At 56.7% G+C, this 10978-nt stretch overlaps 2 protein-coding genes across 2 annotated transcripts; both read right to left on the reverse strand.

Moving 5' to 3' along the window:
• Positions 1 to 44: 44 nt before the first annotated feature.
• On the reverse strand, positions 45 to 1915 carry VDAG_06431 (uncharacterized protein; the record flags this gene model as incomplete). Its single annotated transcript, XM_009658809.1, has 2 exons — positions 45 to 1275; positions 1338 to 1915. 2 exons carry the CDS (start codon positions 1913 to 1915, stop codon positions 45 to 47), a joined length of 1809 nt encoding a protein of 602 aa, XP_009657104.1.
• Positions 1916 to 8862: 6947 nt separating this feature from the next.
• On the reverse strand, positions 8863 to 10909 carry VDAG_06432 (GTP-binding protein RBG1; the record flags this gene model as incomplete). The annotated part of the gene is made up of 6 exons (XM_009658810.1): positions 8863 to 9344; positions 9416 to 9536; positions 9620 to 9728; positions 9860 to 10388; positions 10472 to 10754; positions 10889 to 10909. The coding sequence occupies 6 exons, from the start codon at positions 10907 to 10909 to the stop codon at positions 9325 to 9327; spliced, it is 1083 nt and encodes a 360-aa protein (XP_009657105.1). The 3' UTR covers positions 8863 to 9324.
• Positions 10910 to 10978: the final 69 nt, after the last annotated feature.

Below are 10978 nucleotides of genomic sequence, written 5' to 3' on the forward strand. Positions count from 1 at the left end.
GTATGTGGCCAGTCCAGTCCCCATGTACGACCGAGAGCCTACATTCAACCAGACATGGTCGCCTCGACATGCTGGTTCGTTGTTGGCGGCGGCGGCATCTCCGAATCGCCTTCCGGTATTCTCGAAAGACCGCCGATGGCCGTGACGTTGATCGACTTGGTCGCTTGCTGCTGGTGGATGCGAAGTTTCTCCGTCAGCCGCAGGACGGTCGCGTATTCGTTTTGGTCGACAAAGCCGTTGGAAGCGTTGCTTTGGATAAAGTTGAGCAACGTATCTGCTGCCCTCCGGGCGTCCTCCTGCGTGGGCGACGTCGGAGAAGAGCCAACAGGGGTCGACGACAAACCGCTGTTGATCGGAGTGGTGGTTGACCGCCCAGCCATGCTGCTGTTGCTGCTGCTGTGATGCAGATGCGGTGACGAGGCGATGGCGTTGTCGATGCCGAACGGAGCTGCGTTCATCTCGTGGACAGGAGACTCCAGAGCCGAGGAAGGGGCGGTCGCCGAGGGGTGAAACCTCGGGGTTGAAGGCTCTGTCGTCGTACCCGCTGCGTTCATGTACTCCAGATCCAGGGTCGGGAAGGTTTGGCTCCTCGGCCGCGAGAAGTTGGAGCCTGCGCCCACTTGCATTTGGCGAGTCTGATCGGGTGCGAGGAAACTGCCAACATTTGGATCTGGCGAGAAGGTGAATGGACCTGTGGGACTCAGCGCACCACCCGAGAAAGAGGACGCCGCTGCGTCAGTAAAGGCACTGTTGAGAGACGTCGTGCTATGCGAGTTTGCGTGCTTGTACGAGTTGCCGTCTGGAGAGTAGGGGATGAACCCGAGGCCGTTGTTGTGTGCGTCCTCGTCGCTCCGGTCTGCCGAGAGGGGCGAAGGCTGTCCCGTAGGCGACGTGGTTGACATGATGCCGTGCGTCAGCGATGGCGAGGCAGAGAGTTTCGCATGATCGATTATGCTCGTCTCAGATGCCCTCCGCAACAACCTCGGTTGACCGATACCGTTCTTCTGCTTGAACTTCTCCAGCCACGAGCCGTTCAACAAGGCCTTGAACTGGCTTTCCGACTCGCCACCGACGGTCAGACGAAAGTGACGAGCCTGTTGCAGGATCTCCTCGTCTGAAATGTCAGCCCCGTAGCGTGTCTTCCTTTTGTTGACCCAGGATGACAAAGCCTTCTCAAAGTCTGGCAGCTTCTTCTGGTTGCGCTTGACCGGAGATTGCGTCCTATCCTCCGGGAAGAGATACTTCTCCTTGTTACGAAGGACCTTTGATACAGTACTAGATGCAAAATCAGACCGGTTGAGCCACGGGGCTCGCGTGTTACCGCTCGTGTCACCTACCTCCTTTCGACGCCGAACATGGCACCGATTTCGGTCTGCTTCATGTTGGGGTTGTCCATATGGTACTGGCACATCCTGCGCCTGTCGTCATCTGTCAGAGTCTTCCGCGGCGCTGATTGCTGCATGCCCAACGGCCTGGCAGGCTTGGACGAAGGCGAGACACCCAGCACGGGCGGCATCTGTAAAGGGGGCGCCGACTGAGCCGAGTAGCTGCTGCGGTTTTGCACGAAATTACTTGGCCATGCTCCCTGGGGTATCGTAAGCATGGCAAGTTGTGTATGCGACCGATGCTGTTGCTGCTGTTGTTGTTGCTGCTGCTGCTGCTGTTGCTGAGGAGGCAAAATAGGTTGTAGAGGCGCCGGTGGAGGAGGCATCCTGCTGATGGATTCTGATGGCAACCCGTGCGGAGTGTGAGAACCATAACCAAACCCATAGTCGGGCATGGCGCTCTGATGATACGAGTTCATGTCGCCCCAGCCGTCGTTGACGTTGTGGCTGGCGGCAGTGTTCTGATGGTGGTTTGTAAAAGATTGGTCCGTGGCAAGATGACTCTCCTGGTCCACGCCAGTTGAGCCCATCATGGCGTGTTGCATTTCCTGTTTGTTATGTCTCAACCTTCTCTTCACGCAGAAGCATAAAAGCAAGGGCCCCGACGCTGGAGGTCAGCAGCAAGCGACCTTGAGCGTTGGTTCCAGGTGAAGGGAGCCGGACGACACAACACGCGCGGGAGGGAGGAAGAACTCGCGCCGTGCGCGGAGGTGTGGTTGTCCTGATGACTGGTAGGATGCCCAGATGTGGGGGAACTCTGTTCCCAGTAGGGTATCTGATCGGGTTGGACTCATAGATGGGAGGCATGCATGATAGGTCGAGGGGGGGCAATTGGTTTCTGAACGACGGCGTATAAGCGGTCTGCGTGTCGTGGGGAGACGTCGAGGCGGAGGGCAGGATAGGACAGGAGATGGCGGGTGGTTCAGGGATGCAATGCAGGTGCGTCGGAGGTGCAGCAAGCAACTGGGGGGGTCAAGACGGGATGGGTGGGTGGATGAATGGTCAGTTTGGCGGCGGCACGTCTCCTCATGGAAGAGGAGGGCTGGGCTCCGCTAAATGTCCTTGACCCTGTATGTTTTGGAGGCGGCAGCGGGCTGGACGGACGGACGCAACGGCACGATGCAGTCTCGGGCTCTTCCAGTAGCCCATCGATGAACGTATGGTATCCCAGTCGGTCGAGATTGTTTCGACAACCCCTTGCCGGCGCGTGAAGCAGGGACAAAGTGAGAGGGAGAGAGAGAGCGAGAGAGAGAGAGCGAGAGAGAGAGAGGCGGATGCCGGTCGTTGGGTTGGTGCTCCGATGCTCGACTGAGAGAGAGGGGGGCGTATAAGCTGACGGACCCAGAAGCGCTGCAGTGGAGGATGTGCCGGAACGCTACACACTGCACAGCGTTAGAGAGCGTCTCGGCGGCAAGCGATGGGGTTCGATAAACCGACCCGTCGACAGGGGCAGCGGAGGAGACGAGATCGGTTCAACGGGCTGTTTGCTGCAAGGCGAGAAAGCTGCAATGCAGTGCTGGGTCAGTCGGTCGAGGGGAGAGATGGGATATCAGACGGGCATGTACGATGGAGTGTGCAGACAACGGTAGTACAACACAGACCAGAGAGCTTGAGCTTCGGAGGTGGGCCACCTGGGTAGGTAGGTCATATGTATTGTGGTATGCACACGAGCGAGCGTCGGCTGCTGAGGGTTGTCCTCGAAGTACCGGCAAGAGTGAAGAGTAGAAGAAGAGGGGGTGGGAGGGGTGTGTGATTTCCTCTGGTACGGGGGGGGGTGGAAAGGAAGGGGGGGGATGAATCTCTTAGGAAGATGGGTTGAGAGAGAGGCCTTGAAGGGTTGAGATGGGTCCTCCAACAACGAGCCCACCCTATCGACGAGAGGGAATCAGAGGGGTGGGGAGGAGAAGCACAAGATGAAGTGACCAGGGGGTGTAGAAGGGCTTGAGGCTTGATGCCTGGGGGGCGGGCTTGGGTGGTGGAGGGGGCAGAGAGATCGGTGAAAGACAAGGCCAGGCCGGCCCAGGGACGGATGTACGAAGGTGATGCTCAAAGCAGGAAGGCCAGGCGGGAAGTATCAAAGGCAAGGCCAGGCCGAGCATGCTTGTCAGATGGCGGGAGGAGAGAGTTGCGGCCGGGGCAGATCGAGACGGGACGGACTGATGAAAGCCAGCCACCAGCTCCAGGGGTCCCATCCATCCATGCTCGTCCTGGCAACAGAGAGCTTGATCCGGTGGAGGTAATAAGGTAGGTTGTTATGGCAAGACTCGAGACGAGACAAGACGAGACGCCGGATGATGTGGAGAGTGTGCCAGGCCAGGCAAGGCTAAGAGGAGAGATGCGATGCGCGATTGCTTTCCTCGTCTTTTTCCTTCCTGTCTTGTCCTGGCTGTTCCGTTCGGACCTCTGTGTTGTACGCTCGGCCGACAATGAATCTTCAGACCACTTGGTGTTCTTCACGAGCATTCGAAGTCCAAGCAAGGTAAAAGCTGTGGCACACTCGAGCTCCTTAGCTTCCGCCTTCTGCTACTCGGTCGGTCAGTCTCACCAACAGCCACACCGCGCCCTGAGCCAGGGATTCCGCAAGCGCGCGTGGTTCCAAGGATCAACGAAAGCCAACTCTCCCTCTCTCTCTCTGTCTCTCTCTCTCTCTCGCTTCTTTTTCCAAGCTCTTGAGACCAATGTCATGGCCAAGAGCAGTATCCATCTGGGCTGAACACATCCCATGTGGACTCGAGTGGATATGTACTTGTTCCTCTTTCTGGTCAAGGTAGCGATCGACCATCTAGTTGGCGCAGGTGGCCTGGTCGCTCATGAATCGAGTATCGCCGACTGCGAATCTGCGATGCTGCTGATGCTGTCACTCACCCACAACATGAGCATTCCCTTTCCTTGTCGCAAACTCTCTCCTCTCACACCCTACAATTTCAATCGATAACTGATGACAGGTCTTGCCGCAAGGGTTGGAGTTGTGGCAGTCGCCCATGGCAGGATCATGCGAAAACCGAATCCCTGCGCATCGCATCCCGGGATGAGGCATTTCAACAGACCAGCAGCCGCTGCTCCCGTCTGTGCTTGTGTGCTTGATCAGTGATACTTGTTGGGGGGTAGCTCCAGGGGTGCAATACAGGTACAAAGGCGGGCAAAGCCCCCCCCCCCCCTTGCCAGGTCCTTGCTATGGCCTTCGCCATAGGCTGGCTCCATTCATTACTTGTGGTCGCTGCTCGTTCGTCGCTACTCTTGCTGCTGCTGTTGCTGCTACTGCTAAAAGTCCTGTCGTTCTTTGCTCGATAGGGCCGGCGCCATCCAACCCCGTGTCGTTGTCAGAGACAAGTGCGGCCTCCACGTCGTCGGAGCATTTTCCATTTGATCGTCGCCAGTGTGCGTCGCACGGCGAGCGCTGAAGCCTTTTCCGACCATTCTACGTGACAGACACGAGGGATTCCATTGTGCGTCCTCGGGGGCGAGGTCACATCTGTGCTGTCCGCGATGATCCGGGGGGAGCTTCGTTCAGACAATCAAATAACTACTGGGATTCCATTGTTGAAAAGGCAGCAGGGCTGATTGTCATCCAAGCAAATCTTGTCGTCTAATGACACCCAGCTCACTCTAGGTTTCTGGTTTGGACCGACCAGTCTGCGCCGTGTGCAGGGGATCGACAGAGCCAGAGTTGAAGGCCCGCCAGTGGCCTGTCTTATCCATAGTGAACCTCCACAGCAAGGATCACCCCGGCTCCGTCCCAATCGAGACCCTCCAGGGGGGGGTGGGGGACGGTTCCGCGAACGTCTCTTCCGCCCATGTTTTGCTAGGTGACTCGGCCTGACAGGCAGACAGACCCTGTACCGAACGATATTAGCCAAGCGGACTGTGCCCAATGCGACCGATGCTCTCGCCCAGTTGCTGCTTGCGCGCGGATAGGAGCTATACGTCGTCGAGTCAAGCGTAGATCTAGGATCAGGTTGGTAATATCAAGACTTGTTGCATGAGTTCCGAAAGGAAGCCACGGCACTGAGCGAAGATCATCAATGCATCGCCGTCGCGGGGGGAGGGGGAGGGGGTGAGGGGTGCTAAGGAGGCTCGCGCACTTTTCGTCCCTTCTTTTCGAGCTGATCAGTCCCTCCACGCGTCGCACTCCCGGCCGGCTACAGTTAGACCCTGCTCGTTCGACGACCAGAAAGACTGTCTGAGTGAGATGCCACCCTTCTGAGGTCGAGATCCGGCGGCGCGCTTTGATGCTCAATTTCTGACGGAGTGAAGATGAGAAAAAGCCAAGGCCTCGCCGCCAATGCTCCGAACCCCGCTTCCTCTGCCGAGGGACTCGATAGGGGACTCTGACGAGGGAGCAGAGTGATGCAGTCGCAGGTCGACGAGCCAACAAGGCCACATCCCAACCCGTAAGGAATAGCACATGATCAAGACAGCAATAGGACCCCGGGCTCAGCCATCCATCGTGCTGGCTACCAAGTTGAAGCATCAAGCTGGCCCTGGCGTGCCGCCGCAGCTCCCTGCCATGGAACTGAGCATGGCGATGAACGACTGATTGCGAGCGGCGGTACTTTCCTGGTCTTGCCGAAACACAGGCCGGGTCCAACCCTCCCGCACTGCGAAAAGCCACTAAGAAAGATGGACCATGCTGGCTAGTGGAACGGGCCTTCTGTTGAAGATTCGTCAGGAACAGTAGCCGCGACGAGGCTTGTGTCGGCCTTCAAGCCGGAGCCCGATACCGATACCCACCCGACAACCATGAATCTAGAGCAAGGTCATGTCTCGGCCTTCCATTCTCACGGCCGCAAGGTCACATTCCTCCCTTCGTGTCCACCGTGCAGAGGGTGCGGAGGGGAGGTCTCTCCACCGGCTTCTTCAACAGGAGACGAGGGAAACCCACAATTGCCAGAAGCTGAGAACATGGAGAGGTCGACTTTGGTCCAACGAAATGCTGAGAGCCCATTCCTGACCTCTCATTGGATATTATTCGCGGGTCACAAGAGCGTTCTTCATCTCACCATTGGATAAAATTGCCAGATGACCTTGCTTGAAGGGTGAGGCAAGGAATCGATCCCATCATGGGAAGTATATATGTGGCTAGCTTGGACCTGGTGACCCTGGGAGCTTGTCCTGATCAAAAGGCGCCATCCGCTGATGAGGTGAGGGGGGTTCAAGACGTGACGAAGTACGGAAAATTATGGTGGATAGGCCTCGTCCACGGCGTCTTCATGTCGTTACGACCATGCTGAGCCATGACAGGGTTGCAGCTCGTCGCGCATGTATGCTCGCTGGCATTGGCAGTCGTTACTGATGAAGCCGTAGCCATTCGTCTTGTACGAGCACCTCAGGCACTTCTTCCAGCGCCAAACGTTTTCCCCCTGTTGGCCTCGTATGGAGAGCGCCGGATTGTTGATGATCATGGGTTTGGCGGCAACGACAACTGGCCCCTGGCGGCGGAGTACATGTAGAAGATCGAGAATGCCCTCTGAGCACTTCATGACGGACTAAAAGGCTGGAGGACATAAGAAAAGTCCGGCATGATATGCGCAGTGGGATGAGATCGCTTCGATCGCTCCAGATCTTGTGACTGGTGTCGAGCATACCTTTGCCGCCATCGTTGGTTTGATAGCTCCACTGACGATGCAGAAATGGTCTCGGGAGAGCCATGACAGTATCGTATCCGAGCATTGCGATCGCTAGACCAAGAGCGACGAGCAGCAAGTAGCAAGCAGCAACAAGCGGGGCTCGGGCATCAATGGGTGAACCAACCAGTGCCAGATTGCACGTTGCCGAAAGGAGGGAGGACCAAGACCAAGTCGGTGTTTTGGTGGCTTTCGTCCGGTGAGTCGTGGCTTTCCTATGGCGTTCCCATGGTTGACCTTGACCAAGAAGCCTCTCGACCAAGAAAGCCCTATACCTTGCAAAGACTGAAGACTTACACTTTGAGAAAGTTGGCTGGGATCAGAATAATATTCGCGAGGTCATCGTGAGGCTGGCCCGTGGCCCTTTCGTCACAATCGAATGTATGAGCGGGCGCGATGTTCCCACGCCATCCCAACCTTCGATCCTTCTCTGCCTATTGAGGCGTCTCAACACACCCCAGAAAGGGACTGCAAGGACTTTGCAGCATCAGGGCACGGCTGCCCATGGTCCTCAGGCAATTAAGGTACTTGTAGAACATGGAGGAGAAAACGCGAGAGGGCGCCTCCAAAGCGGCAGGGCAAGCAAGCCGTGGTGGTCCGTGTCCTCTTGCACCGGATCGCCTGCATCGCAGCCGTTTCTCCCGCGTGGTCTGTGTGTCTTTTGGCTCCTCGTTTTTCCGCTTCAACCACCTTCAACCACCCAGCTTGCCAGGATCCGGGGGGCATGCCTCCTCGTCGCTGGAGCGGCCGGGGGAACATCATTCGTAGCAGTTGATAACCCTCATCTCTCGAGGTGGTCTGTGAGGCGCAGAACAGGGCCAGGGTTAAGCCGCTTTCGAGCCTTGGTCCTCCTGCACCCCACCCACCTGTCGAAACAAGTGAGTGAGCGAGGAGCGCGCTGCATTTCCCGACCCTGACTTGAGCTTGCTGATCCCGACGAAGCAGGCCCTGGGGCTCCGACGCCGTGACCAGCGCCGTTCCCACTAAACGCCAGAGCAGGGCCAAGCTCCATCGTGAGCTGCATGGTGTTTGGCCAAAACCCGCTCACTATCGACTGCTTCGCCAGTCGAAGCGGCCGATGGGCTCCCAACCTCGCTCGAATGAGTTGCGATGAGATCACGGTTGGCACAGCCAGGAGTGAAGAGACAGGCGGAGAGCTGTAGCGACCCACCAGACACCCGATGACGGTGTGCCGCCCCCTCTTCAGCCCCCCCCCTGGCGCAGGCCCTCGGCGGCAAGAGAAGTCTTCTGAAAGGTCGGTCTAAGAGGGCATGCGTGAGAGGATCGAGCCAGCAACCGTCACTGGCTGGAAACTTTCCGACAAAAACTAGGCCCGTAGTGAGACTTCATCCGCTCAGTAACCAAGCCAGCCGGAGCCAGACAACAACAGAGTGTCCCGGGCTCTGTCCTGTTGGAAGGGTCAAAACACATGATTTCTCAGCCGCGAAAATGACACGTCCAGAGAAGATTGAGGCGGAGGTCGTGCAATGTCGTCAGGCGTTTGTTTTAAGCGCCCGTGTCTGGAATTTGCCGGCCTCACCCCCATCTCGCATGCGGCCGCGACGGCGGCCTCTGCATCACAGCTTGCATGCATCCCTACGCCGTTCGCTGGGACTCACAACTCGTGAGGGTCGCATGAGGAGAGACCCTCGGTTATGCATGTTGGCCATGACTTTTCGACCACAGCACGAGGAGAAATACCGTGACCTGAACATTGTGGCGTCTGAGGCGCATTCCGCACCACGCTTTTCGTTCGTTCAGTTCTCTGATCCGTATGCAGGGGACGAGTGCGTGATCCGCGAGCCGGGCTTTAAGGACAGGAACTGTATGCGACGCAAATTTGAGTCATGGTGGGAGACTATGGCGAATCCGCTTGTTTGTTCAATTCCCCCCAGATGCATGTTCTCACGTCATCTCTGGGTAAACGACATCTACTGTTCGATCGTGCTCTTTCGCGTCATCGAAGCTGCTTCGTCTGCTTGACGGACACAACACCATCCGTGCGCCAGTCCGCCTCGATTGCGAGAGTTGTCTTGGCGCTGTCCTCTCGTCAGCCGTCCCTCATAAGCTCAAAGGCGGCGCGGACAGACTGGTGTGGTTCCTGCCTGGACATTACCGCTGCGCCTCGAGACCCTCCCTTGCCCCTTCAACACGAACAGCCACCGGGGCCTGCAGTCTTTGCTCAGGCTCACGTCCTCAACATGGAAGTAGCTTTGTGCTTCAGCTTGGAATAGCTGGCGATCCTCCGCTTTCTGAGGTGGTGAATTCCGGGTCGTACTATCACCACTGTCTTCCATGACATTTTGTGAAGTGTCTCAACGCTTAACAATCGTCACTAATCCACAACTGTGTCAGTGGAGGTGATCTGGGAGAAGTTGGTAACCGCGAAGGGAGAAGGGGACGAACCAATGTCCTCATCAGCTAGCTCGTGGGACAGACCAACACGCTGAGGTTGGTGCTTGCAGGATTTGCCATACACGATAGCGTTTTTGAACTGCTCAACGATACTTCGGTGAATGGCGTTGCACTGGATATGTTCAGTCAGTATTGCTGGCACTAGAACAACCAAGTACTCTGTCCCGAAGACCCCAAGGTGGTTCAACAACTTACGAAATCCTCGACAGTGCACCTGTTCGACCGAAGCACAACGGGCTGGCTGTAATCTGGCATCCTTCCTTTTGGCTTCGTGTAAACGCGCACAAGGTTCAGTTTGTCCCACCTAGAGCATTGGTGGTTAGCACAGTCTTTCGCGCTGCCACTTCTCCGTCTATCGACCTCACACCCAGATTCGGACTAGAGAGTGATCACAGGCCAAGGGTGCAGCTCAACAAAGAAAGGGGGAGGGCTCACATGGCTTCCATCAGTTCGTCGACATTCCACCCGTGCTCTGAGCTGATCGGCACAGCGTTCGGGATACGGTACAGAAGGTCGAGCTCCTCGATACTGATGGCGTCGATCTTGTTGAGGACGTAGACGACGGGGATATAACTCCGGCTCTTGGCTTCTAGAATATCAATGACATCGTCGATGGTGGCGTCGCATCGGATAGAGATATCCGCAGAGTTGATCTTGTACTCGTTCATGACAGCCTTGATCTCTTCGTGGGTGATGTTGTTCAGAGGCACCGTGTTTGTAATGTTGAGGCCGCCCTTCTCCTTCTTCTTGAATGTAATGTTAGGAGGAGACTTGTTAATACGGATGCCGAAGCCCTCGAGTTCCGTCTCAATGACACGCTTGTCCGTCAGGGGCTTGTTGACGTCCAGGACGATGAAGATGAGATGGCACGTCTTCGCCACTGCAATAACTTGACGACCACGTCCACGACCGTCCTTGGCACCCTCGATGATACCTGGTAAATCAATGATCTGTAGAGGAGCACCTATTTCAAAAATCAGGAACACGTCCGTGCAAATCGAAAGGTCAGGCGCAAGCGGCAATCGCCGGCCGATATTCTATGCTCACCATTGTAGACGACTTGGCCAGGCACCGAGGTTAATGTCGTGAACTCGTACGCCGCAGCCTCGGAATGCTGTCCTGTGAGCCGGCTCATCAAGGTACTCTTTCCCACGGAAGGGAAGCCGATGAATCCAACACTGGCAACACCCGTCCTGGCCACATCGAAGCCCGCGCCGCCGCCACCACCACCGGACGATGGCGTGAGCAGCTCTCGCTTGAGCTTCGCCAGTTTGGCCTTCAGCTGACCGAGGTGAAAGGAGGTCGCCTTGTTCTTCTGAGTCTTGGCCATCTACAGATTTCCATTAGTTGCTGATGGCGGTAGTGGGTCCTTGTCGAGAATAGACGTACTTCGGCCTCGATCTCCTTGATCTGTGTTGCGGATGGTCAGCCATTGCTCCAAGCAGCCCAGAGAAGCCTGCCTACCTTGTCCACCGTTGTCGACATCTTGGCGGTGTTCCCTGCTCCTCTGTTTCTGTGTGTCTCTTTTTCGATGTGGCGCTGCTCCCGATTGCA

This window comes from Verticillium dahliae, genomic scaffold (genome assembly GCF_000150675.1).
Source record: "Verticillium dahliae VdLs.17 supercont1.12 genomic scaffold, whole genome shotgun sequence".
In the NCBI taxonomy this organism is placed as follows: domain Eukaryota; kingdom Fungi; phylum Ascomycota; class Sordariomycetes; order Glomerellales; family Plectosphaerellaceae; genus Verticillium; species Verticillium dahliae.